Source organism: Eriocheir sinensis, chromosome 30 (genome assembly GCF_024679095.1).
Source record: "Eriocheir sinensis breed Jianghai 21 chromosome 30, ASM2467909v1, whole genome shotgun sequence".
Lineage (NCBI taxonomy): Eukaryota > Metazoa > Arthropoda > Malacostraca > Decapoda > Varunidae > Eriocheir > Eriocheir sinensis.
Genome location: NC_066538.1, coordinates 2,879,926 through 2,907,073, shown reverse-complemented (window position 1 = coordinate 2,907,073; position 27,148 = coordinate 2,879,926). Strand labels below are relative to the sequence as shown.

The 27,148-nt window shown below is 43.9% G+C and overlaps 1 protein-coding gene across 4 annotated transcripts in view; it reads left to right on the top strand.

Annotated features, from left to right (window-relative positions):
• The window catches only part of LOC127005443 (kinesin-like protein KIF26B), an 88,762-nt gene that overhangs the window by 39,056 nt on the left and 22,558 nt on the right, over positions 1-27,148 (top strand). For all 4 annotated transcript variants that reach the window (XM_050874322.1, XM_050874323.1, XM_050874321.1 and 1 more), the window contains exons 5-9: positions 5,166-5,384; positions 7,577-7,715; positions 12,442-12,604; positions 20,389-20,511; positions 22,914-24,312. In XM_050874322.1, coding sequence (XP_050730279.1) covers positions 5,166-5,384; positions 7,577-7,715; positions 12,442-12,604; positions 20,389-20,511; positions 22,914-24,312 — 2,043 coding nt within the window. The remainder of the gene's footprint in view (positions 1-5,165; positions 5,385-7,576; positions 7,716-12,441; positions 12,605-20,388; positions 20,512-22,913; positions 24,313-27,148) is intronic.

The window sequence follows — 27,148 nt, the reverse complement described above, 5'->3', positions numbered from 1 at the left end:
ACAGAGGACCAGGTGGTTGTAGTTAGACCATTTGCCAAAGCAGGATGGAGTACACTAACACCAGACAGAGGACCAGGCGGAGAGGGAGTGGGAGTACACTAACACCAGACAGAGGACCAGGCGGAGAGGAAAAGTTAGAGTATTTGCCAAAGCAGGATGGAGTACACTAACACCAGACAGAGGACCAGGCGGAGAGGAGAAGTTAGAGTATTTGCCAAAGCAGGATGGAGTACACTAACACCAGACAGAGGACTAGGTGGAGAGATAATGTTCGAGCATTTGCCTGAGCACGACGGAGTACACTAAAACGAGACGGAGGACCAGGTGGAGAGGTGGAGTTAGACCATTTGCCAGAACAGGATGGAGAACACTAACACAAGACAGAGGACCAGGTGGAGAGGTGGAGTTGACCATTTGCCAGAACAGGATGGAGTACACTAACACAAGACAGAGGACCAGGTGGAGAGGTGGAGTTAGAGCATTTGTCAGAGCAGGATGGAGTACACTAACACCAGAAAGAGAGATATAGAGGATGTTAGGAAAGGCCTTTGTTGTGGAGTGGACTGGTAATAAATGAATGTGATGATGATAATGATGATGAAGATGTATTGAAAAAAGCGAATAGGTTAAGAATGAAGGCAATATGACACCTGAACAATATATGATCAAGACTTCGTTATCTTTATCTTCAGCTTCATCTTCTTTTATCTTCCTTTCCTCTTTCTTTTCTCCTTTATCTTTCGTCTCTTTATTGTTATTATTTTATTTTATGATGTAGATGGAAAAGGTGAGGACCTGAGGAATATTTTAAATTAATTTTCACACTCGAGCAAAAATATGTTTCAAATCAGTTATCTAGTGAAGTCAGTCTCTCTCTCTCTCTCTCTCTCTCTCTCTCTCTCTCTCTCTCTCTCTCCTCCCTTGCCTCCATCACCTTCGGAGAGAAAAATATTTGTCTCAGCTGCTCATAAAATTCCTGGAGGGAGGGAGGGAGGGAAGGGAGGGAAAGGAGGGAGGGAGGGAGAGAAAAAACGAGACCTGGAGGGAAGGAGAGAAAAAAAAGTTGCAAAAAAAATAGATGCAGAAAGTCCAGATGGAAAATACAACCTTGGCGAGAGAGAGAGAGAGAGAGAGAGAGAGAGAGAGAGACGAATGGTGGCCCTGCAGGAAATATCATAAGTCGTAACAGAGGATAGAAACTGATTGATGAAAGAGAGGGAATATAAATTGATAAATGAGAGAGAGAGAGAGAAGAGAGAAAGTGAGAGAGAGAGAAAGACTATTAAAGAAGATAGGCGATGGAAAATATGGAGATGGAACGCAACAAGAAAGAATAATTTGATGGACAGACTTGAAGGGGAGAGAAAGATAGATGGAAGAGGAAGGGAGAGGGAGGGAAGGGAGGGAGAAGGAGAAGGAGATGGAAGAGTTAAATCTGATGAGATGGAGGGAAAAGCCAGATGGGGACTATGTGAGAGGTATTGAGGAAAGAGAGGGAGGGAGAGGACGGGAGAGGGAGGGAGGGAGAACGGAGGGAGAGAGAAGAAAAGAGAGAGAAAGGCTGCGACATAATGAAGAAAAGAATGTGGATAAATTATATAAAGGAGGTAGAGGGAGAGAGGGGAAAGAAAGAGATGGAGAGGAAGAAAAGGAAAAAAATAACGACAAAATAAGAAGAGGATAAATTGTGTAAAAGATGAAGATATTGGAGGAAGAAAGGAAAGAAAGGACGAAGAAAAAGGAGAAGACAAGAAAAGAGAATACGTAAAATGGATAAAATGTAGATAAATGAAATATACGAAAGACAAAATCACGGAAAATAAGAAAGCAATAACTGAAGGATGAAAACTTGATAGATAATATTGAAGAAAGGAGGGAAGAAAAAGATGAGGGGAAAGAATGAATGGAGAGGAAAAGAAACAGGGAAAAAAGAGAAGGGAATATTTAAAAAGACAAAATGTAGATAAATGAGATAAAGAAAGGAGAAAAGAATGGAAAATAAGAAAGCAAAAACTGGAAGAATGAAAACTTGATAGAAAATATTAAAGAAAGGAGGGAAGAAAAATATGAAGGGAAGGAAAGGATGGAGAGAAAGAGGAAGAGGAGAAAAAGAGAAGGGAATAGATATAAAGACTAAATGTAGATAAATAAAATAAAGGAAAGAAAAAAGGACGGAAAACATGAAAATAAAAAAAGGGAGAAAGAAAACGTGATAAAATATAATGCAAAAAAAAATAATAAATGTGAAAAATGTATAAAAAATATGAAAAAACGGAGAAAAAAGAAACTCGGTATGAAAAGTAATATGCAAATAAAATAATAAAGTGTTGGGAGGAGACAACATACCCGGCGCGGCAGGTTAATTAGGGTCGCAGCTGACCTGGAAAAATAAAAATAAATATATATTAGAACAGAGGCGGCAGAAAATGACTTACGGAACAAATAAAAATAAATATAAGTAAACAAATATTGCGAAAGTGTGAGAATATATAAAGTGTGAAATCTCTCTCTCTCTCTCTCTCTCTCTCTCTCTCTCTCTCTCTCTCTCTCTCTCTCTCTCTCTCTCTTGAAAATATGACAAAATAATATTCGTAAATTGTGAGAAACCTACAATTCTCTCTCTCTCTCTCTCTCTCTCTCTCTCTCTCTCTCTCTCTCTCTCTTTAAAATATAATAAAATAATATAATTATGTTGTGTAAAACTAAAACTCTCTCTCTCTCTCTCTCTCTCTCTCTCTCTCTCTCTCATCGCCGGGAACTTTTGGGAAACAGTCGTAACATCGCTCGAGAAATTGCTACGTTCTTTCATAATTTTCCGAACCTCCATTCTTTTCTATTCCCTATCTTTCCTAATTTTGCGAACCACTATTTATTTTTTTATTATTTCGAAGCCTCAATTCCGCTCCTGCGGTTCACATCGGTTCCCTTCGCCTCTTCGTTCGGTTTCGGATATTTACGTTCTTTAAGTCCTAACCTCGCTCGGTGCTCCAATTTTCGAGTAAGCCTGATATCGGTTGGGGTAATTTCAGAAGGGGTCTAATTATCGGAACACGGCTTCGGTACAGTGCGTGGCTTCAAATGGAAACGAAACATAATCACTCTCTCACAATCGGCCGTTTTTTCCCTTTATATCGCTCAAAAAAAAAAGGTTTGAGGTAATTTTAGGAAGATTCAACCTATCAGATTACGGCTTCGGTACAATGCGAGGTTCAAATGGAAACAAAACATAATCACAATCCCACAATCGGCCGTTTTTTTCCCTTTATATCGCTTAAAATAAGGGTTTGAGGTAATTTTAGGAAGATTCAACCTATCAGATTACGGCTTCGGTACAATGCGAGGCTTCAAATGAAAACAAAACAAAATCACAGTCCCACAATCTACCTGTTTTTCTCTTTATTACGCTTCAAAAAATAAAGCCTTGAGTTAATTTAAGGAGAGATTCAAACTATCGGACTATGGCTTGGGTATAATTCAAACCTTCAAATGACAACAAAATAACATCACAATCCCACAATCTACTTTTTTTTCCCTTCATTACGCTTCAAAAAATAAAGCCTTGAGGTAATTTTATAAAGATTCAACTAATTACGACTTCGGTATAATTCAAAGCTTCAAATGATAACAAAATGAAAACCACAATCCCACAATCCACCTCTATTTTCCTATACTAAGATAATGATTATAACTAAAAACATGAATAAAAAGGATTGGAGTACTTTGAGATTAGTTTAATTTATCGGATTCGAGCTTCGTTACAATTCAATCCTTCAAATGAAAATAAAACAAAACCACAATCCCACAATCTACCTCTATTTTCCTTTACTAAGATCATGAATATAAGTAAAATCATAAATATAAACGATTGGAGTACTTTGAGATTAGTTTAATTTATTGGATTCCAGCTTCGTTACAATTCAAACCTTCAAATGTATGAACAAAACAAAACAAAATCACGGTCGCACAATCAACCTTATTTCCCTTTATTAAAATTCAGAAATAAGGTTCAAATTATGGGATTACTGGTTCGGTTTATTTCGAAGCTTCAAATGTAAATTAAACCGAAACACAACAGAAGCCTCCATTTTCCTTTCCAATTTCCACCACCCCATTCTTTTTCACTCCCTGCCCCTTCCTTCCCTCTCCTCTTCCCCTTCCTCCCTTCCTTCCCCCCTTCAAATTTCCTCCTCCCCCTTCTCTCCCCCTCCCTTCCCCTTCCTTCCTCCTCCTCTTCCCCTCCCTCTCCCTTCCTCCTTCTCTTCCCCTCCCTTCTCCTTCCTCCCTTTTCTCTTCCCCTCCCTTCCCCTTCAAATTGATCTCCTCCCCTTCTTTACAGCTCCATTTTCCCCTCAATCTTGTTTATTCCCCTTTTCCTCACCCAATTATCCCTTTAACCCATTACCCTCCCTCTCCCCTCTCTTATTAACGACCGCACACACACACACACACACACACACACACACACAGTAATTGCCGAGCCGTTCGTTTCATTAATTCTCATCGTCATATTTTTCTCGTTCATCTTCATTCGTAATAGCTTTCATTTTATTGCTTTTTTTTTTTTTTTTACTGAGGCACACACACACACACACACACACAGGTACACGCACCTAACCTAACTTATAACCTAACCTAACATAACCTGACCTATCTTAACCTGACCTATCATAACCTACCCTAACTTAACTTAACCTAACCTAACCTACCCTACCCTATCCTACTTTACCCTAACCTAACCTAGCCTAACATAACCTGACCTATCCTAACCTGACCGATCCTAACCTATCCCAACTTAACCTAACCTACCCTACCCTCCCATACCCTAACCTAATCTAACCTAAGCTTTCCCCTTTCTCTCCCCAGTTCCCCCTAACCTAAACTAACCTTTCCCCTTTCTCTCCCCAGTTTCCCCTAACCTAAACTAACCTTTCCCCTTTCTCTACCAAGTTCCCCTTAACCTAAACTAACCTTTCTCTGTCTCCCCAGTTCCCCCTAACCTAACCTAACCTTTCCCCTTTCTCCCCAGTTTCCCTTAACCTAAACTAACCTTTCCCCTTTCTCCCCAGTTTCCCTTAACCTAAACTAACCTTTTCCCTTTCTCCCCTTTCCCCCTAAAGCTAAACTAACTTAACTTGACCTAACCTGCTCCCTTTCTCCACCTCCAGGCGAGCAGTCCCCCGGGGTGTTCCTGATGGAGGACTCAGCCTCGTCTCAGATGCTGGCTCACGCGGCGGAGGTGCGGGCGCCCACAGTGGAGCGCGCCGCCCACCTGCTGGACGCCGCGCTGGCCCTGCGACACCTGGACGAGCAAGGCCGCCACGCTCACCTGGTCTTCACGCTCAACATCTACCAGTACTCCGTGGACACCTCAGCCAAGGGGGGAGGTGAGGAAGGGGTGTGGGAGGGGTGATGGTGGTAGGGGTAAGGATGGGTGAGGGGGAATGGTGGCGGTGGTGGTGGTTGAGGTGGAGTCGTGACCATGATAGTGAGGGTGGTTATGAAGTGGAGGTGGTGATGGGAGTGGAATGCATCAATAAATGGAAGAATAGGAAAAGAATCCACGAAATTGAAGTGGAGTGAGGAATGATTCAAGTGGAGTGGAGAGAGATTATTGGAGGAGGAGGAAGAGGAGGAGGAGGAGTAATGGAGGTGATGAAGGAGAGGGATTTGGTGGTGACTGGTGGTGGTGGTGGTGGAGGAGGAGGTGGAGATGTGTGTGGAATAACTGATGAACAAGATGGAAGACGAAGAAGAGGAGGAAGGAAGGAAGAGGTGGAAGGAAGGAAGAGAAGTGGAAATGGTGATGATGGTGATGATGAAGGGAAAGGAACGTAGAGTAAATATGGAAGTGAAAGGAAAAGGAAGAAGAGGGAGAAAAGGAGAAACAGAGAAAGAAAGGGTTAAGGAAAAATAAAAACAAAAAAAGGACAAAAAAATAGACAGAAAGAGGAAGAGGAAAAAGCGTAGAAAAGAGGATGTACAGAAAAGGAAGAGGAAGAAGTGGAAGAGGAGGAGGAGAATGAGGAACAAAGAAGGAAAAGTTGATTAAAGGGAAAAATAATAAAAATCGAAGATAAAAAAAGAAAAGGAAGAGTAAGAAGAGGAAAAAAAGAGGAACAAAGAGAGAAAAGGTGATAAAGGAGAAAATAATAATAAAAAAGACAAAAAAGAAAAGGATGAAGAGGAGGAGGAAAAGGAGCAACAAAGAAAGAAAATTTGATGAAAGGAAAACAAAAACAAAAAATAAAGAAAAAAATAAAAGAAAACAAGACAAAAAAAACAAATAAAACAAGTCCCCCAAAAACGACAAACAAACTCGCGGAAAAAAGTCGTAAAAAGGAAAAATTACACTCGGACTTTCTTTCACTTTCCTCTCCCCCCTCCCCTCCTTCCCTCCCCCTCCCCCTCCTTTCCTCCCTCCCTCCACCTCTCCCCAAAGTCGTTCAAACCACGTGTTACCTCCAGACTCTCTCCCTCCCTTCCTCCTCCCATCCTCCTTCCCTCCCTTCTTTCCTCCCTCCCTTAAACGTTTGGCCCCCTTAAAATATATAGTAAAGGAGGGAGAAAGGAGGGGAAGAGTAGGAGGAGGAGGAGGAGGAAGAGGAGGACAGGGTGTGTTTGATAGACTGGGGAGGAGGTCGGAGGTGAAACAAATATCTTTCCTCCAGTTTTCCTCCTCCTCCTCCTTCTCCTTCTCCTTCCTTTCTTCATTTTTCCTCTTTCCCTCCATTCTCCCTACTTTATCGCCCTTCCATTACGTTCCTTTTCTTTCTTCTCTGTTGTTTTCTTCTTCCAACTTTTAATTTCTCTTTTTTTCTTCTCCAAGCTCTCTCTCTCTCTCTCTCTCTCTCTCTCTCTCTCTCTCTCTCTCTCTCTCTCTCTCTCTCTCTCTCTCTCTCTCTCTCTCTCTCTCTCTCTCTCTCTCTCTCTCTCTCTCTCTCTCTTTAAAAGTTCTCTTAGTTTAGCATCTTTCCAGTTTCCTTCACTCCATTTTCGTTTATTTCTTTGTCTCTTCCTATTCTTCTTTCTCATTCTTTCTGTTTATTCCTTTCTATTTCCTTTCGCTTCATACCACTCAAGTTTTTTCTCTCACTTTTTCCCTTTCGTTTCCTTCGTCTCTTCACCCTATTCCATTTCCTCCTCTCTCATCTTCCCCTTCATTCCCATCATTCACTTCTTCCCTCTTATCCTCTCCCTTTTTCAACCTTTTCTTTCAAATTATTTCCTTTTCTATATTCTCCTTCAATTCCCTTCTACACCATTCTCCTTCCCTATCACTCACGTCTTCTAATCTCCTCATATTCTCCTCTCCTTCCATCCCCACCTCACCTCTTCCCATCCCTTCATTCACCTCTTACCTCCTCTCCCTTTCTCTCACTCCCTCGCTTCTATATCCCCACTCTGCCCTCTCACAAACTCCCTCTTTCTCACTGACCTCACTCATTCACTCCCACTCTTACCCATCTCCCCACTTACCCCTCTTTTTACCTTCCCTTTCTCTCACTTTCTCCCTCTACTCTCTATCTCTCCCTCACTCTCTCTCTACTCACTCCCTCTCTCCCTCTCTCCCTAACAGTGGCGGGGGGCAGGAGTCGCCTACACTTGATAGACTTCGGGGCCATGGAGCGAGGGAAGGGCCCGTCCAGACTCAACCTGACGGCCCTCGGGAACGTGATTCTGGCGATCTTCAACGGCCAGAAACACCTGCCTTATAAGTAAGTGTGGGAGACAGGTGTGTGGAGGGGGAGGAAGGGAGAAGGGAAGGAGAGGGGGGGTAAGGTAAGGTTCGTGTGTGTGTGTATGTATGTGTGTTTGTATTAGAAAATGGTACAATACGAGAATCATTAATATTAGTAGTAGTATCAGTATTAGCGCTATTAATATGAAGGGTCTGAGTGTGTGTGTGTGTGTGTGTGTGTGTGTGTGTGTGTGTGTGTGTGTGTGTGTGTGTGTGTGTGTGTGTGTGTGTGTGTGTGTGTGTGTGTGTATTCTGTTCCAGTAAATAAAACTACACGGAAATCAACATTACAATCATTATTAACATTATTATTATTACTATTATTATTATCATCATTAGAGAAAGAGAGGTGTGTGATTGTTTGTGTCTGTTTGTGCGTGTGTATGTGTGTTTATCCTGCCACAACGAAATCAATACAACACAAACACTTACATTATTATTTTTATTCTCATTATTATCACCATCATCACCATCACCATCACCACCCCTTTCTTCACTTCCCTTTGGCGGCGGCGGTGCGTGCTAATGTCCCTCACCTGTGCTGTTAATGAGTTAGCGTTGCCAGGTGAGCGCCGACCGGCCTGCTAATTACGGATGCAGGTAAAAAAAAAAACTTAAGCTTCGCGGTGGTTTCCCAGGTGGCGGTGTTTGTTTATAGGTGAGAGAGAGAGAGAGAGAGAGAGAGAGAGAGAGAGAGAGAGAGAGAGAGAGAGTATAAAAAAAAGAGATCATTATATTCGGCGTTTGAGACTAATGATGCGAACGGTGTGTGTGTGTGTGTGTGTGTGTGTGTGTGTGTGTGTGTGTGTGTGTGTGTGTGTGTAGATAGATAGATAGAAAGATAGAAACATAGCGAGAGAGAGCTGGTCATTCCTCCTCCTCCTCCTCCTCCTCCTCCTCCTTGACCACCCGAGGCCCTCCAAGTTTTCAAGATTCCTCGGGAGTAGAAAGAAGGAAATGGCTTGAGTCTGAAGAGGAGAAAGTTGAGAAGAGTAACCACCCCTCCCCTCCCTCTTCTCCTCCTCCTCCTCCATTCGTCTCTCTCTCTCTCTCTCTCTCTCTCTCTCTCTCTCTCTCTCTCTCTCTCTCTCTCTGTAACGTGTCGGTTCATCCTTTTTCCTCTTTAATCTTTTCCTTTTCTTTCCTCCTCCTCCTCCCTTCCTTCTTTCCTTCATTCCTCATTTCCTTCCTGTCTCTTCATTCCTTTTTTTCTAATTTATTTCTTCCCTTTCCAACATTTTCCTTCCTGCTTGCTTTCCTTCTCTCCTCTTCTCCTTCCTTCCTTCCTTCCTTCCCTCTTTCCTCCCTCCCTCCCTCCCTTCCCTCTCTTCGATGATAATGAAGATGCTTGACAACATTCTTTAAAATTCGATGTTAAGAGGAAAAAAGACCAAATTGTGTACAAGCTCGAGAGTGAGGAGGAGGAGGAGGAGGAGGAGGAGGAGGAGGAGGAGGAGAAAGAGGGTGAGAGAGGAGGAAGATAGAAGAGTGAGGGAAGGTAAGAGAGGAAGAGAAAAAGAAAAGAAGATAAATAAATGAATGAAGAAAGGATAGAAGGAAGAGGGAGAGGGGAAAGGAAAGAGGAAGAGAAGCGAGGAGAAGAAAAGGGAAGGAGAAGAGAGAGGTCAGGGAAGAAAAGAAAGAGATGAAAGAGTTAAAGGAGGCGGAGGAGAAGGGAAAGAAGAGAAAGGAGAGGAAAATGAGGAAAGAAAAATGAAGGAAGAGGGGAAAGAGGGGAGAGGGATTTAGTGAGGGTCATGATAGGCGATACTGTAAGTTGAGGGGAAGGAAAGAGAGGGATAAGAGGGGAATGAGAGAGAGAGAGAGAGAGAGAGAAACTGCAACATGAAGATACGGAAGAAAGAGAACAGAAAGCGAGGCAGAGAGATAAAGAATGAAAAAGTGGAGGAAGAAGAAGTTAGAGAGAGGGAAGATAGAGAGAGAAAATGAGGACGCGAAGGAAGAGAAGGATGGAGGGAGGGAGGGAACAAGTAATGAGGAAAAGAAGACAAACTGGAGAGAATGGGGATACGTTTAGAGAGAATGAGACAAAGAGAGAGAGACAGAAACAAAGAAAGATAGAAAGAAAGAAAAATAAAGAAAAATAAAGAAAAGAGATATTGTTAAAGAGAGATAGACATAGACAGATAGAGAAACAAGGAGAGAAAGAGAGAGACAGAAACAAAAAAAGATAGAAAGAAAAATAAAGAAAAATAAAGAGGATATATTGTTAAAGAAAGAGAAATAGAGATAGACAGATAGAGACAAGGAGAGAAAGAGAAACACAGAGAAACATAGATAAAAACAAAAATACAGGTAGAGAGATTAAGAAACAGAGAAAAAGAGAAACAAGGTCAGACAGAGAAAGATATACAGGTAGAAATATAGATAAAGAAACACAAATAAAAAGACAGAGATGGAGAAATTTAAAGACAAACAGAGATAAAGACAGAGATAGAGAGAGAGAGAATCCCGCACACCTGTATATCATCCGCAGTCTCATTACCAGCCACTCGCCCTAATGTGCCTGTGTTTACCTGCGTCTCCCCGGCCCGCCCTTACCTGTCACGTGATTAGTCTCCTCCCCGCCCCGCTCACCTGAAATGCTGCCAACCCTTCCCGCCGCTCCACGCACCTGTCTCCCGAGCTTACCTGTATTTAGTTAGGCTCAGGTGTGTTAGGTGTGTGTTTATTTGGCACATGAATTCGCGCAGGTGTGTTTATCTGTGTTTAATTTAGCTCTGTGTGTTTGTTGGTGTTTGTGAGGCGCAGGTGTGTTGATTTACCTGTCTAATATTGCGCAGGTGTGTATTAATTAGGGTTTTATTTGGCAAAGGTGTTTTTATTAGTATTATTTGTTTTATATATTTGTTTATTTCTGCACAAGTGTGATTCTACCTATATTTAATTAAGCTCAAGTGAGTTTGTTTTTCCAGGTGTTAATTTACCTGTTTAATATTACACAGGTTTTAATTTATTTCGGTTTCAGTTGGCAAAGGTGTTCATTTACCTGTGTTTAATTTGGCGCAGGTGTGTTGGTGTTTATTTAGTAGAGGTCTTAATTTACCTGTTCAATTTGGTACAGGTGTTATATGATTTACCTATGTTTAATTTGTACAGGTGATGATTAAGTATATTTTCTGTTTTTATCTCTTCCCACGCTTCTTATAATCGGTCTATATTTCAAGCACTCGTTAAAACCTCACCCATTACATTTTGCCCCATTAACAATTAGGTGGGAAAGACAATGGTGGGTTAACAGTAGAGAAGAGAAGAGAAAGGAAGGAGAATAGAGAAGCAAGGGAAGAGTGGAAAGAGCTGAAAGAGTAAAAGGAGGAGGAGGTGAGGGGAAAGAAGAGAAAAGAGAGAAAAAAGAATGGAGACAAAGACATTATATCCAGTCTCCATTACCTATTTTTTTATCCTCTATAATTCTTGGGTTATGTGTCTTTTCTTTTTTTCTTTCCTCCCTCATGCTTTCCCTTCTCTCCTTTCCTCACCTTTCCCTCTTAATTTATCAACACCTTTATCCTCCTCCTCCTCCTCCTCCTCCTCCTCCTCCTCTCATCACCCCATTAATATAACCACATATGACTAAGTATCTCCTTCCTTCCTTCCCTCTCCTTCCTCCTTCCTTTTTTCGTTTCGCCCACAATGTTCTTAATGTTATTCTTCGTTCTTTTCTTCACAGTTTCCCACTTCCTTTCCTTACTTTCTCGTTTCCGTTTCCTATTCTTCCTAATCTTCTCATCAGTCATCTTCCTCCTCCTTATTTCCTTCCTTTCTTTTCTTCCTTCTTTCCTTCCTTCCTTTCCTTACTTTATCGTTTCCGTTTCCTATTCTTCCTAATCTTCTTATCAGTTATCTTCCTCCTCCTTATTTCCTTCCTTTCTTTTCTTCCTTCTTTCCTTCCTTCCTTTCCTTACTTTCTCGTTTCCGTTTCCTATTCTTCCTAATCTTATCAGTCCTCTTCCTCCTCCTTATTTCCTTCCTTTCTTTTCTTCCTTCTTTCCCTCCTTCCTTCTTTCCCTCCTTTCTCTTCTCCATCTCTCTGTCTTTCTGTCCCTTCTCATCTCATCTTCCCAAAATGAGTGAATTAGAAGACCACATTAAATAAAGGAGTGGGCAGGGAAGTAACACCCACCCACACACACACACACACACACACACACACACACACACACACACACACACACACACACACACACACACACACACACACACAGGTACACACGCTCATTTATCTAATTACCCAGGTGTCACTCCTTTGTATAATTACTCATTTACATTCACGAAAGGAGATGCAAACACTTAGGTTTTTTGTTTTGGGTTTTAGTGTATTACGTGTGTGTGTGTGTGTGTGTGTGTGTGTGTGTGTGTGTGTGTGTGTGTTTATGTAGGTAAGCAAATTAAGTATACATGGAAATATCTGTATAGTATGATTGTTTTATTTTACTATAATATGTATGTATATCATTATGATGAGACACAAACACACAAACAAACGAACATAGAAATACAATAGCAACACTGCCCTTCCAACCCCCCCCCCCCCCTTCACACAAATACAACCTCCCTCCTCCCTCCCCCACACACACAACCCAATCCCCCCAACACAAATTACAACTCCACACCCCAATACTAACTCACACTCCTCCTCTCTCCCCATCTCCCCTCTTCCCCCTCACCCCCCAACACCACAGGGACGGGAAGCTGCCGCGCGTGCTTCGTGAGTGCGTGGGCTCCGTGCGATGCGTGGCGGCGATGCTGGTCCATGTATCCCCGGCCCCAGCCCTCTACCAGGAGACACTAGCCACGGTGCAGCTGGCCTCCCGGGTGCACAGGCTCAGGCGGCGGCGGATAAAGGTGAGGGGTTGAGGGACAGGTGGAGAGAGGTGGATGTGGATGAATGGAAAGAATGAATGGATGAAAAGATTAATGGGAAGGATAAGTGAAAAGATAAATGGACAGGTGGGTATGTAGGTAGAAAAAAGAGGTTAATAGATGGATGGATGAATGGAAAGAATGAATGAATGAAAATATTAATGGGAAGGATAAGTGAAAAGATAGATGGAAAGGTAGGTATATGGGTAGAAAAAGAGGTTGATAGATGGATGGATGAATGGAAAGAATGAATGAATGAAAATATTAACGGGAAGGATAAGTGAAAAGATAGATGGACAGGTTTTTATACAGGTAGAAAAAGAGGTTGATAGATGGATAGATGAATGAATAGACAGTTAATTAAATGGATGGATAGATAATACATGGATATATAAATTAATTACTAGATAAACAGGCTGAGACAACGCGGGATTATGGTAACGTTTAGAAGGTCAGGTAGAGATAGAGGATGAGTAAGGTAATTGGATAGATGAATGGATTGATAGAAAGATTTTTTTTTTTACAACAAAGGAGACAGCTCAAGGGCACAAAAAAAGGAAACACTAATAATAAAAAAAAGCCCGCTACTCGCTGCTCCTAAAAAGAATCCAGAGGTGGCCGAAAGAGGGGTCAATTTCGGGAGGAGATGGATGATGGAGATGGATGTATAAACTTATGGTTAGAAAGATAGACTGATAGATGGGTTCACAAGAAGACAAGAAGGTAAACTGATGATGGACGGACAGAGAGCCCAGCCGACAGACAGACAAAGCCGACCGACTGACCGACGGATTGCCTCTACGATCTCTTCTTCACACTCTTCACAATCGCTTCCCAACACCCACGGACACGTACAGAGAAACCCACCACATGTATCACCAGGGACATAACACTATCTGACACACACACGGACGAGTCTCAACTGGAGGAAACAAAGAACATCTACTTGTGAATAACTAAACAGGAAAATCACTGACCTACGTAGATAACTTACGAGAAATAAAATAAAAAATGAGTTATCCACAAAACCCACCACATGTATCACCAGGGACATAACGCTATCTGACACACGCACGGACGAGTCTCAACTGGAGGAAACAAAGAACATCTACTTGTGAATAACTAAACAGGAAAATCACTGACCTACGTAGATAACTTACGAGAAATAAAATAAAAAATGAGTTATCCACAAAACCCACGACATGTATCACCAGGGACATAACGCTATCTGACACACGCACGGACGATTCTCAACTGGAGGAAACAAAACACATCCACTTGGGAAATAACTAAACAGGTATATCACGGAACTGGACAACTTACGAGAAATATATAAAAAATGAGTTATCCACAAAATTCTATGGTCGTGCCAAGCTCCGTGAACGCCGATGCACTGACTAACTCCACACGCACACACACACGCACACACGTTCACGCACACGGCCGCCAATTAGACGTAAATATTTGGTTGAATAAAACAATAAAATAATAAATCCCGCCGGGCCGGACGACGCAGCTCTCCCGGAATATTATTAACAAATACAAAATCGTTCCAATTATCCTGCGGCGGCGGCGGCGGTAAATAATATACCTTTACCGCCGTGCTTAAAGCCAGCTCGTCCACACACACTACATGCTCTATTATTACATACACCCTTAATATGTATGAATCTGTGTATATGAATTACTCTAACCTTGTCTTGGAGGTGACTATCATACTGACGCTCACCACATGACTGCCAAGCCTGTTCCACTCACCCATCGCTGTTAGTACTGACTCTCCACATGACTGACACGACTCTTCCACTCATCCACCACTCTGTTTCTACCCAATTCTTGACTGTTTTCATGGACTCAGCATTTATCTAACCAAAATCCAATTACTACGAGTTGTACGCTGTTCCTATACTACCAAAACCGACATCATAACTCTTAAAGTCGTTCAAACATTCATAAATTTCAAGTTTCCTCGCACTCTCCACCTTTCTAAATAATAAACTAAGCGTCGTTTTATAAGACATTTCGTGGCCCAAGAACACATATTTGATAATGCTTTCCTAAGAGTTGTGGGCATATCCAGGAGTAGTGTTATGACCCTGGTGGTAGTTTGACCCTCCTTATGCACCGTGAACCTCAAGAAGCACTCATCAGAACCCGACTGACCCCCTCTTTGGCCTTTAGAGATGGCTGATGTGAGAAGCCAAAGTGTCTTATAATGCCGACCTAAGTGTCTATGCCTATCAGCGAGGACAAATTTCAATCATTCTCCTCTGCAAGTATTCTCACACGTCAAAATTCATTTACTAATACGAAAAATACAATAAGGAAACAGTAGCCAGGAATAAAACGAATAAGCTTGCCTGTTACGACTGAAAGATGTAGAAAGCCCAAATGGAAAAGAACACACACACACACACACACACACACACACACACACACACACACACACACACACACACACACACAGTGGAAGCAAACGGTCGTGTGTACTAGAGGAGCGGTGGCGGGCGAGGTGAGTGTACTGAGATGACATAAAACCCTGACTCGTGGTGGCCGGGGTAAATAGGTCGGGGATAGGAAAGAAAAAGTTACCTGTTACCTGCCCCGCCGCCGCTAATTACAGGTAAGAACACGTACAGGTAAGGCCTTCGTGATGTACCTGTGCGTTTGTGAGTGTGTTTGTACGTGTGTGAAAAACTTTATGGAACAATTTGGCTTTACGAAAATGAAAAAAAAAAGTCTGATATGTTACAAAAAAAAAAAAAGTTAAAATGGACATAACCCAATTGATGCAAGAAAAGAAAATAATAATAAGAACAAGAAGAATAAAAGAAAAAAGAAAAAAAGAAAAAGAAGAAGAGGAAGACGATGAACAAGAACAAAAATAAGAAGGAAAACAATAATAATAATAAAAATAATAATAATAATAATAATAATAATAATAATAATAATAATAATAATAACCAGCTCGCCGCTAAATACGCAGCTTTCGGGTATTTTTTTCTGCTTTAGCGAATTAAATACACAACAAAAATTAATTATATTTTCCAGAGAATTAAGTTAAGTTCCTCACCCCTCCAAACCCCCTTCACCACCCCTCCCTCATCTCCCCCCTCACCCTCTCTCTCATTCCCTTCCTTCCTTCTCACCTCCTTTATTAATCCCTCTCCTTTGATTCACCTTTTATTGTGTTCTCTCTTACCTTTCTCCTCTCCTTCCTTTCTCATCTTCTTCCTCTCTACTCCCTCCTCTTCCTTTGCCATTCCTTCCTATCCATTTTCTTCCCTTCTCTCATGTCTTTCCTTACCTTTTCCCTCCTTTACCTTCTCTCTCATTCCCTTCCTTCCCTCTCTCTCCCTCCTTTATTTATCCTTCTCCTTTGCTCCATCTTTTATTCTATTCTCTTATCTTTCTCCTCTCCTTCCTTTCTCATCTTCTTCCTCTCTACTCCCTCCTCTTCCTTTGCCATCCCTTCTATCCCTTACATTCCCTTCACTCATGCCTTTTACTTACTTTCTTCCTCTCCCCCTCCTTCTCTTTCTCTCCCTTCCTCCCTCTATCTCTCCCCTCTTCCATCATATTAGAATCAGCCGTCACCCTTAAACAGAAGGATCACACATACCATCACATCCATCACGCTTCCCATCACTCTTCCCATCACTTAACTATCACCTTCCCATCACCTTCCCATCACCTTCCCATCAGATTCTCCCCTCACTTCTCTTCTTGCAGCATCACCCATCCCATCATCTTCCCATCACCCTTCCCATCACTCTTCCCATCACTTGCCCATCAGATTTTCCCCTCACTCATCCCTTCTTACCTGACCTTTCCAATCCTCTTCCTCCTCCTCCTCCTCCCCCTCCTCCACCTATCTGACCTTCTACCCTCTTCCTCCTCCTTCCTCCTCCTCTCCCTTCCCCTCCCCCTCCCCCCCCCGCCCCCCTTCCTAATAATGGCCAATGTCGGGAAAGAAGAAAAATTGTCCAGCTCTTGGGATGATAAATCGAGGCGGCCATATTGTCTCCGTGTGCGTGTGTGTGTGTGTGTGTGTGTGTGTGTGTGTGTGTGTGTGTGTGTGTGTGTGTGTGTGTGTTTGTCCGTCTCGGTGCTTTCCTATCTGTTTGTGTGTTCGTGTGTTTGTGGCGTCATCTCTTCTTACATTGGGGGAGGAGGGGGAAGGGGAGGGAAGGGGGGGAGAGGGGGGAGAGGGGAGGGTCCTACTGATGCTAAGCTTTCACCCAGGGGAAGAGACAACCCTCGGGGGCGTCGTAACCATGGCAACACGACCCCCTCATTCCCTCCTTTCCCCTTCCTCCTCCCATCCTCTTCCCCTTCTTTCCCCTTCTTCTGGTTCCCTCTTTTTTTTCCTTCTATTTCTCTTCTTTATTCCTCCATTCCATCTTTTTTTCCCTCCTTTCCCTTTCTTTGGCTCCCTTTTTCTTTCCCTTCCTTTTCTCTTCTTTATTCCTCCATCCCATCTTCTTCCCCACCTTTTCCTTCCTCTGGTTCTCTCTTTCCTTCCCATTTTCCTCTTCTCTCTCTACTCCTCCATCCCATCTTCTTCCCCTCCTTTTCCTTCCTCTGATTCCTTTTCCTTCCCCCTTTCCTCTTCTTCTTTCTTTACTTCTCCATCCTATCTTCTTTCCCTCCTTTTCCTTTTTCAGATTCCCTTTCCTACTCATTTTCCTCTTCTTTCCCCTTCCCATTCCCTTCCCCTCTTCTTCCCCTTCTCTCATATCCCCTCTTTCCTTCCCTTCCTCTTTCCTCTGATTTCATATTCCCCTCCCTGATTTTTTTTTCTTTCTTTTGTTCTCCCTATCCTCCCTCTGTATTTCCTCCTCCTCCTCTTTTCTTCTCTCTTTCTCTTCTGACTCTAGTCTTCACCCCTCTTCCAATTTCCTATTTATTCTTTTCTTCCCTCTTATTCTTCTCTCAGTTCATCTTTTCCTCCCTTCTTCTTATTCCTTCCTTCTCCTTTCGTGTTTTTCGTGTCCTATTTTCGTTTCCTCTTCTCTTCTTTTATTCCATTTTCCTGAACCTTCTAACTCTTCCTTCTCATTCTCCTTTTCCTGACTGACTGACTGACTGAATTACTGACTGAATTGCAGACTGAGTGAGTGAGTGAGTGACTGACTGACTGGCTGACTGACTGACTGACTGACTGACTGACTGACTGACTGAAAAATAGCTTAACTTCAATGGACAAAACACTTATTACATATTTTCACAGAGCATAACACACACACACACACACACACACACACACACACACACACACACACACACACACACACACAATGCAGCACGTTCTTTTAATACATTTCTTCATACATTTCAATTGGGTGGATTATAATATAGATTCGGGCATTAATGCGAGCTAATAATGGCCACGTTAGGCGCAGGAATATTACTGTTGAATTTGTAAACAGATTTAGAGAAAGATTTAGGCGCGGTTGTTGTTGTTATTTTCTATTTACGAACTTTATTTAATTTTACTTTATCATTATTTTATATTGAATGCAGATTTTAATTTATTTTTAACTATTATTTTTCCATATTTTCTTTTGTTTATTTGTTTCTTTATTATAAGTTGATTTTTTTTTCATTTTAGGTATTTTCACTAATATATTTCCTTTTTTTTCATACTTTTTTCTTGCTTTTTCTCATCTTCTTTTCTCGTTTACTTATTTTACTTTATTTATCTTTCTTTCTTATTTTATGTATGATGATGAAGTGCAATTTTTTTTTCACTGTTATACTTTATTTCTTTATCTCTTTCTTTTTTTTATTTGTGATGATTAAGTGTAGTTTTTTTTTTCTTTTATACTTTATTTCTCAGTATTCTCGTTTTCCTTGGTTGCGTCAGTCAGTCAGTCAGTCAGTCAGTCAGTCAGTCACTCACTCACTCACTCACTCACTTCAATCTCCAAGTCATCACATCAATCTTCCGTCCTCTTAGATTTCCATTATCCTATTTCTCTCTCTCTCTCTCTCTCTCTCTCTCTCTCTCTCTCTCTCTCTCTCTCTCTCTCTCTCTCTCTCTCTCTCTCTCTCTCTCTCTCTCTCTCTCTCTCTCTCTCCCGTTCCTCGCCTTCACTTACGAAATCCCAATCAAATTTCTTACCTTTCCTCCTCCTCCTCCTCCTCCTCCTCCTCTCCTCTTTTCCTCCTCCTCCTCCTCCTCTTCTCTTTTCCTCCTCCTCCTCCTCCTCCTCCTCTTGTCATGTCCTACTAATATATACCCTTTTTCCTCTCCTCTTTTTTTTTTCTTCCTCTTAATCCTCTTTATCAACCTTTTCATCCTGTTCTTTGTCCTCCTCCTCCTCCTCCTCCTCCTCCCTACTGGCTTATTGAATCCCTCTTCCTTGATTTCTTTTCCTTCCTCCCTTTCTTCCCTTCCTTCCTTCCTATTTAAGATGAAAATCCTCTCCTGCTTTCCCTTTATTCTCTCTCTCTCTCTCTCTCTCTCTCTCTCTCTCTCTCTCTCTCTCTCTCTCTCTCTCTCTCTCTCTCTCTCTCTCTCTCTCTCTCTCTCTCTCTCTCTCTCTCTCTCTCTCTCTCTCTCTCTCACTCTAAACTTTTGCGTCGTTGCATTATTAATATTAAACATACATGAATTTTCATCCGCCGAAGTGAAATCAAGTTAATAGAAATAAAAGCTTGTCGAGTGTGTGAATAAATATTGCTGGAGGAGAAGTGGTGATGATAATGGTGGTGGTGGTGGTGGTGGTGGTGGTGGAGGTGGGGGTGTTAATAGTGGTAGTGGTATTAGTGGTGGTGGTTGTAGGGGGGGTAGTGATTGTAGTAGTAGTAGTAGTAGTAGTAGTAGTAGTAGTAGTAGTAGTAGTAGAAGAAGAAATGGGAAGGGGAAGAAAGGAAGGAAGTGAGGAGGGAAGGGAGGAAAGGAAGGAAGAAAGGAAGGAGGAAACTTAGAAATTTGAAGGGAAAAAGTTAGAAGGAAAGGGAAGGAGTGGGGAGGAAGGGAAGGGAGTTAAAGGGAAATGGAAGAAAGAGAAGGAAAGGGAGGAAAAGGGAAGGGAAGAGGGATAAAAGGGAAGAACAATCATCATCATCTCTCTCTCTCTCTCTCTCTCTCTCTCTCTCTCTCTCTCTCTCTCTCTCTCTCTCTCTCTCTCTCACAAGCCGTGTAAACCACCTTCAATCAAATTTTGACCCAAACATCTGCCCTTCACCTTTGACCTTTCACACTTTCCCCTGACGCCTGGGAGCTTGATTTGACCTCAGATGACCTCAGATGACCTCGTATTTTTACCCCTCTCGTTTATGACCATCTTGTTCGCATTGTGCATTCTTTTTTTTAACGAATCAGTTGGGTAAAAAGTGTGTGTGTGTGTGTGTGTGTGTGTGTGTGTGTGTGTGTGTGTGTGTGTGTGTGTGTGTGTGTGTGTGTGTCCCTTTCCGTCTCCTTTCCCTCCCCCTTTCCTTATCCTTTCCTCTCCCTTTCCCAATCTTTCCCTCTCCCTTTCTCATTCCTTTGACTCTCCCTTTTTCCATCCTTTCCCTCTCTTTTCTCTCTCCTCTTTTCCTATTTCCCGTCTCTTTCTCCCCTCTCCTCTTCATTTTCATATCTTTTTCTCTCCCTCTTCCTTTTCCCATTCCTTTCCATCTTTCCTCTTCCCCTCTTCCTTAATCTTGTTCTTCATTTCCACCATTTTCTCCCTCCACCTTCCTCCGTTCCTTCCCCCAACACCCTCTTCCCCTACCCCCTTTTGTGACCCGTGATCTTTGACCTCTCTTTACAGCCGCACGTGGGAGGGTCCGGCTCAGGGGGTTCCTCGGAGGAGTCGAAGTCCGGGAGGTCATCGCGAGGTACGCTGACCGACACGGGGGGGTCATCCTCGGTTGACCCTTCATCGTCTGAGCAGGTGAGTGAAGGAGGGTGAAGGGGGGAGGGAAGGGAAGCGGGGTAATGGGTGAAAGAAGAAACGGGAAGGAAAGAGGGGGAAGAGGGGAATGGGGGCTGAAAGTCCCTTCAACTCCCTTCTCTTCCTCCCCACACAATTCCTCCCCCATAAAATATAACCCAAACTCTCTCCAACCCCTCTCCCCTTCTCCTCCCCACACACGATTCCTCCCCACACAATTTCTCCCCATTACACATTACCCAAACTATCTCCAACCCCATTCCCCTTCTCCCCACACACGATTTCTCCCAATAGTTACATTCTTCCCCATGCAATCTCTCCCAATAAAACAAAACCCAGATTCTCTCCAACCCCTCTCCCCTTATCCTCCCCACACAAACAGAACCATCCCTCAACAAACCCCTTCTCCCCCACACGATTCCTCCCCACAGAAACACAAACCTTACCCCCTTTCCTCCTCCTCCTCCTCCTCCTACTACTCTCCCACGCACACCTTCACGCACCGCTCCGACAGGTAACACAAATTTAACACCTGGGCGGAGAATGAACGGCCGCCGGTCTCTTGTTCCCGCGCCTCACACTCGGCCTAACACACCCGAACAGGACCTAACACAGCGATTCCTAAACTGTGGTACACGTATCTCTGGGGCTGCTGAAGATGAGCACTGGGGCGCGTAAGAACATAACAACAGGGTTTTTTCCAGTAAAGGAAGCAGCTCAAAGGCAAAAAAAAAAAAAAAGGGAAACAAAAAAGCCCGCTAATCAGCTCTATAAAAGGCTGCCGTTAAGTCGTAGCCATTTTAGACCAACATGACTTAAAGATTTTGGGAACCGCTGACCTAACATATCCTAACACTCTCCCTAACATTCCCTCACTTTCCCTAACATTCCCTAACGTCCACGCATTCCCACGCCCAGCCGCTCTCCTCTGGCATCGGCTGGCGTAACTGACCCCCGGCTTACCTCGGCCTGACCTTAAATCCCCGCCCAGGCTTGAAATCTACGGCGCTACAGTACAGCCGAGTATTATTGTACATGTAGATAACGTGTTCGGAGCGTGTTGTGTTTCATGCTCACTTGCCCTCTGTTTCTGGTTGTGTTTGTGTGTCCGTATCTCTCTCTCTCTCTCTCTCTCTCTCTCTCTCTCTCTCTCTCTCTCTCTCTCTCTCTCTCTCTCTCTCTCTCTCTCTCTCTCTCTCCCCTATTTCTCTTTTAATTTCTTTCTATTTTTAGTTTTCTTACTTTGTGGTCTCTTTCCTTCTTTCCGAGAGGAGAGGTGAGGAAAGGAGAAGAAGGAAGGGGAGGAGGAGGAGGAGGAGGAGGTTAATAGACTATGTATAAGCAAATGACTAAAAAATAAAAAAAAATAAAAAATAAAAATGGCGTGAAGACAAGAGGAGAGGAGAGGAGAGGAGAGAAATGGAGAGAAGAGGAGAGGAGAGGAAAAGAGAAATGGAGAGCAGAGGAGAGAAGGGAAATGGAGAGGAGAGGAGAGGAGAGGAGAAGAGAAGAGAAATGGAGAGGAGAGGAGAGGAGAGGAGAAGAGAAATGAAGAGGAGAGAAGAAGAGAGGAGAGGAGAGAAGGGAAATGGAGAGAAGAGAGGAGAGAAGATAAATGGAGAGGAGAGGAGAAGAAAGGAGAGTAGAGTAGAGAAGAGGAGAGGAGAGAAGAGAAATGGAGAGAAGAAAAATGGAAAGGAGAGAAGAAAAATGGAGAGAAGAGGAGAGGAGGTGACCGTGTTTGTGTCGGGAAATTTTAGTGGCAGAGTTTAGGGGGATCAAAATTCCTCCCGACATGACACCCAAGCGGTCGTGTCCACCTGGGTTTCCCGCCGCCAACACTCATAACAACACTCCCTGACCCCCCTCGTCCCCGCACCGTCCCTTCCTGACCCCCCTCTGTCACCCCCTTCCTCCCTCGCCCACATATCTCTTGCCGCCAGCACAACTCCCTCGCTCGCTTTTGTCTGTCCTCTTGTTTCCTTGATGTTTGTTTAGTCTTTTTTTTCCTTCTGTGCAGTTACGAAATCTCCATCTCTTCTTTCATCTTCTATCTCTTCTCTATATCTGTTAGTCTCCATCAAATATCAACCCATCCGCTGCTCTATCTCTAACGTGGAATCAAGTAACCTAACCTAACCTAACCAAACCTAACCACCTCCTTCTCTCCCTTCTCCTCCTCCTTTTCCAGTACTGCGACATCATGCTCTCTTGCTTTCCATCTCTTCTCCACATACTATCTACTGTCTACTAACTTAACCTCTATCTCCTTCTTCGACTCCTAGAATCCTGCGACACCGTGATCTCTTCCTCTCCATCTTTTGTCTATCTCCTCTCTATTTCCTCCTCTCCATCTACTATCCACTAACCTAATCTAACCTCCTCCATCTTCGCCCCAACAGTCCTGCGACACCGTGATCTACGTGGGCCCCGCCGCTGACGATGCCACGGACGGCGAGCACCCGCCCGTCTACCTCCCCGCCATCAACTCCGGCGACAACCGATGCTCCATGAACAAGGCGCTGCGTGGCTCGGCGGTCGACGGCGCCACCAAGTTCGACTCCCCGCGAACCCCGAGGAAGCCGTCCAAGGCCTCAGGTGGGAAGAGTCCCTCGCGGCCCAGCAAACACCCCTCGAAGGACGGTAAGGATGCGGCCCACGCCTCGCCGCACAGGACTAAAGACGGGCATAAAGGTGGTGGTGGTGTGAGTGGAGGTGCCGGTGGTGTTAGGACTAGTGCGAGTGGTGGTGGAGGTGCTGGTGGTGGTGCGGCGGGTGGAGGGGCGGCGAAGTTCCAAGGATCCTCCCCAGGTGCTAAGGTCTCAACAGGTGCTACTCCCAAGTCCCCGAAATCCCCGCATGTGTCGCGCCACGGCCGGCACAAGACGCAGGGGAGCACAAGTACCCACGGGGAGGCAGCGAGCTCCCAGGGTATACCTCCACACCCTGGGGGGAGCGAAGAGCACTGGATAGACGGTCCAAGATTCCACCGCGCAAAGGTCTACGACGGCCACAAAATGAAGAGCTACGAGATGGAGACGTGGATCGACGGCCCGGAGGCGACGTACGGCTACATGGACGATCACAAGAAGACCATGATCCAGAAGTGGGTGGAGACGCAGAACGCCCAGGTGACGCAGCCCAAGACGCCGGAGAGGAGCCCGAAGCACCACCGCCAGTACAAGGAGCTCACGCAGTTCAAGACCGTCGAGGATGAGGAAGGGGCGGCCTCCACGTCCTCCCCCAGACACAGGGACAACAGACACAGGGAGAAGAGGAAAAGCAGCGAGTGTAAGGAGGCGAGAAGGGACGGCGGCGTGGCAGGAGTCGCAGCCGGGGCACAATACCCAGCGACATACAAGGACTCAACCCCAAGGAAGAGACGAAGTTACGGGGACAAACCACACCCACAGGTCACAACGGAACCCGAGGACGCCGCCAAACCCAAACAAACCCAAGTGGCGCCCTCAGACTCCCCCAAGAGCGACCTTAGAGACTCCGGAACCAAGGGGGAGACACAGGGGCAGCCACGGGGAGACAAAGTGCCTGAAGGAGTTACCGCCCCAACTGATCTCCCCCAGAAAGCCACCCCAGACGCTAACGCCAATGTGCCATCCACCACCCAACACGCGATTATACGGAAAACGAGTGAGATTAGACCAGTTTCGACCAATCAGATGGCAGGAGGAGCGCCACGACCAGTGCCCCGCCAAGAGGAGGAAGAGGAAGAGGAAGAGGAGGTACTTCAGGTGATCTGCGTGGAGAAGGAAACACCGAAAGTCAACCTGAAGACTTACCAAGGTGAGTACACGCGACCAATTAGCAGTACAGGTGGAAGGAAGGAAGGAATGGGTGAGGCAGAGAAAGTAAGGGAAGAGAAAATAAAGAAGGAAGGATTAAGAATAGGATGAACACGGAAGATGGATACTTAAGAGAAGAAAGAAGATAATAAAGGGCAGAAAAGATAGGGAGGAAGTGAAGTAGAGGAAATAGAGAAGACTTAAACAGGTGAACACAGAAGACCAATTAGCAGGTATAGACATTAAAAGGTAAGCTCAGGTATCTAATAAGCAGGTGACCACATAACAAGGTAAGCAGTACAAGTAACCAATTGACAGGTATAGACGTAATTAACAGGTAAAGAAGTAAGGAAAGAAGGTAGGAAAGAAGGAATGAAGGGAAGAAGTATAAAAGGGTTGATGGAGGGAGAGAAAATAAAACAAGAAAACAACAAAGAAGGATGTAAAAAGAAAAGTGAGCAACAATGAAAGCCATAGAAGCAAACAATAATAAAACAGGGTAAAAAATAATTAATGAAGGATAAACATTAATAAACACAATAAAGTCTAAATCTCAGCGGGTAACGGAGCTATTGAGGCGTCTATTGATTTCAGGAGTCTATTGTTTTTTTAAGGTTTATACGTAATAGAAATCGACTTTATTTTTCTTCCATCACCGGACGATATGCAAAGAAGGCTCTCGGGCTCTTCCTTCCGTCCCTCCCCCTCCTCTTCCTTCTCCTTTCCTTATTTCCTTCCTTTTCTTCCCTTCCTTCATTCTCCTTTCCTTTTTCCTTCCTTCCCTACTTCTCTACTACAACACCCATTCCTCTCGTTTTTCCTTCCTTTCTTGCTTCCTTCCTTCCTCTTTTCCTTCCTTTCCTATTTTCTGCCCTTTCTCCTTGTAATTCTCTCTACTTCATCTCCCAATCCAACCTTCCTTCCTCCCTCCCTCCTCCCATCTCTCCTTTTCTTTCAACCCCTTCCTCCCTCCCTCCCTCTCTCCCACACAGCTCCCTTCCTCCCATCCACCTTCCCCAGCTTTCCTTCCCGTACAAAAAGGTAGGAAAAAGTACCGCCAAGACAGACCAAAACACCATTGTCCTCAGAGGGCGCCGCGTTCCTTGTCTTTTGGCCGGAAGAGCACATCAAAGATTTTAATTAGTTAGGGAGCGAGTTGTCTCCGTGCTCTCTGATGCTGTTGTGCGGCTCCCTCGGCCCGTTTTCTTTCATCCCGCCGCCGCTGCCGCCCCCCTTGTGTTTTGACCCCGCCTCTCTCCCTCTCGAAGCCATCTATTTTTTTTTTCATTTTTCGTTTTTTTTTTCTTGTTCGATTTAATTTATTTTTCTTCGTGTGTGCGGATGACGTGATTGAGCGAAGGGAGAGAAACGAGAGGCAATGTTCAAGGATGAATTGGAAATAAAAAAAATGATAAGAAAAAGGGGAAATTGGAAAGAAAATGGGAAAAATGGAAAAATGGAAAAACTGGAAAGAAAATGGGAAAACTGGAAAGAAAATGGGAAAACTGGAAAGAAAATGGGAACACTGGAAAGAAAATGGGAAAACTGGAAAGAAAATGGGAAAACTGGAAAAATGGAAAAACTTGAAAGAAAATGGGAAAACTGGAAAAATGGAAAAACTTGAAAGAAAATGGGAAAACTGGAGAAAATGGGAAAACTGGAAAGAAAATGGGAAAACTGAAAAGAAAATGGGAAAACTGAAAAGAAAATGGGAAGAGTGGAGATGATGGGGGAATTACAGATAAAGAAAAAAATACATACTGATGGGAAAATAGAAAAGATAACGAGAACTGAACGGAATAAAACATAAATAAAAAACAACAACGTAGAAGTAAAAACAACAACGAAAACAACACTACGAGGCGTGACACAGGGACGTAAGGCGATAAGAGCGTAAGGAGATTGCAAAAGCGAGTCGGCCAACAACGCGGCGGGTCCTGTAGGCTTCCCGGCGACTCTGAGCCCCCCACTTCGACCCTACCCCCATCTCCCCCTACTCCCTACCTCCCACCCCACCCCCAACCTCTATCCTTACCCCTTACCTACCCCCACCCGACTACCTCTCTACTCCCAGCCTTCCCGCCATTTCCTACCACTACCTCTCCTCTACATCCTACTTCCCCCCATCCCTCCTACCACCCCCACCCCCTGCCCCCGCATTACCCCAATTCCCTACCTCCCACCCCACCCCCAACCTCTCCCCTCCCCCCTTACCTCTCTACTCCCTCCCTCCTTCCTCCCCGCCATACCCGACTTCACATCTCCCTCCTACCTCCCCTTCCACTTCCTACCTCCCCCTCAAGCCCCACCTCAACACTACTCCCTACCTCCCACCCCAACCGCAACCTCTACCCTTAAACCCAATACCCACCCACCCCCTGCCTTCCTTCCCTCTATATCTTGCCTCACCTCTTCATCCTATCTTCCCTCCCTCCTACCTCCCCAGTACCCTTCCCCTCACCCCCCCCCTCACCCTCGCCATCCGTGAATAAAGAGGTGTGAGAATAAATATAAAAATGAAATGCAGATCTAAAATTCACTAAGTCTAATGCAGATTGGTGAGAATACATAAATACAAAAGAGAAATGCATGAATAAATTTAACTGTCTGAAGTAAAATAAACATATATACCCAGGTGGAAAACAAATTAAAATACAGAAGTAAGGAATAAATTAGTATATCTGAGCTGAAATTAATTAATATGCAAGTAGAAGTAATTATGTGCAAGCAAAAAAGAAATGAATATATGTAAGAAAAACAGAAAACGAAGGATACCCGTGAAAATTATCATAAAAACGTCGATGTAAATGCAAGCAAAAAAGAAATGAATATATGTA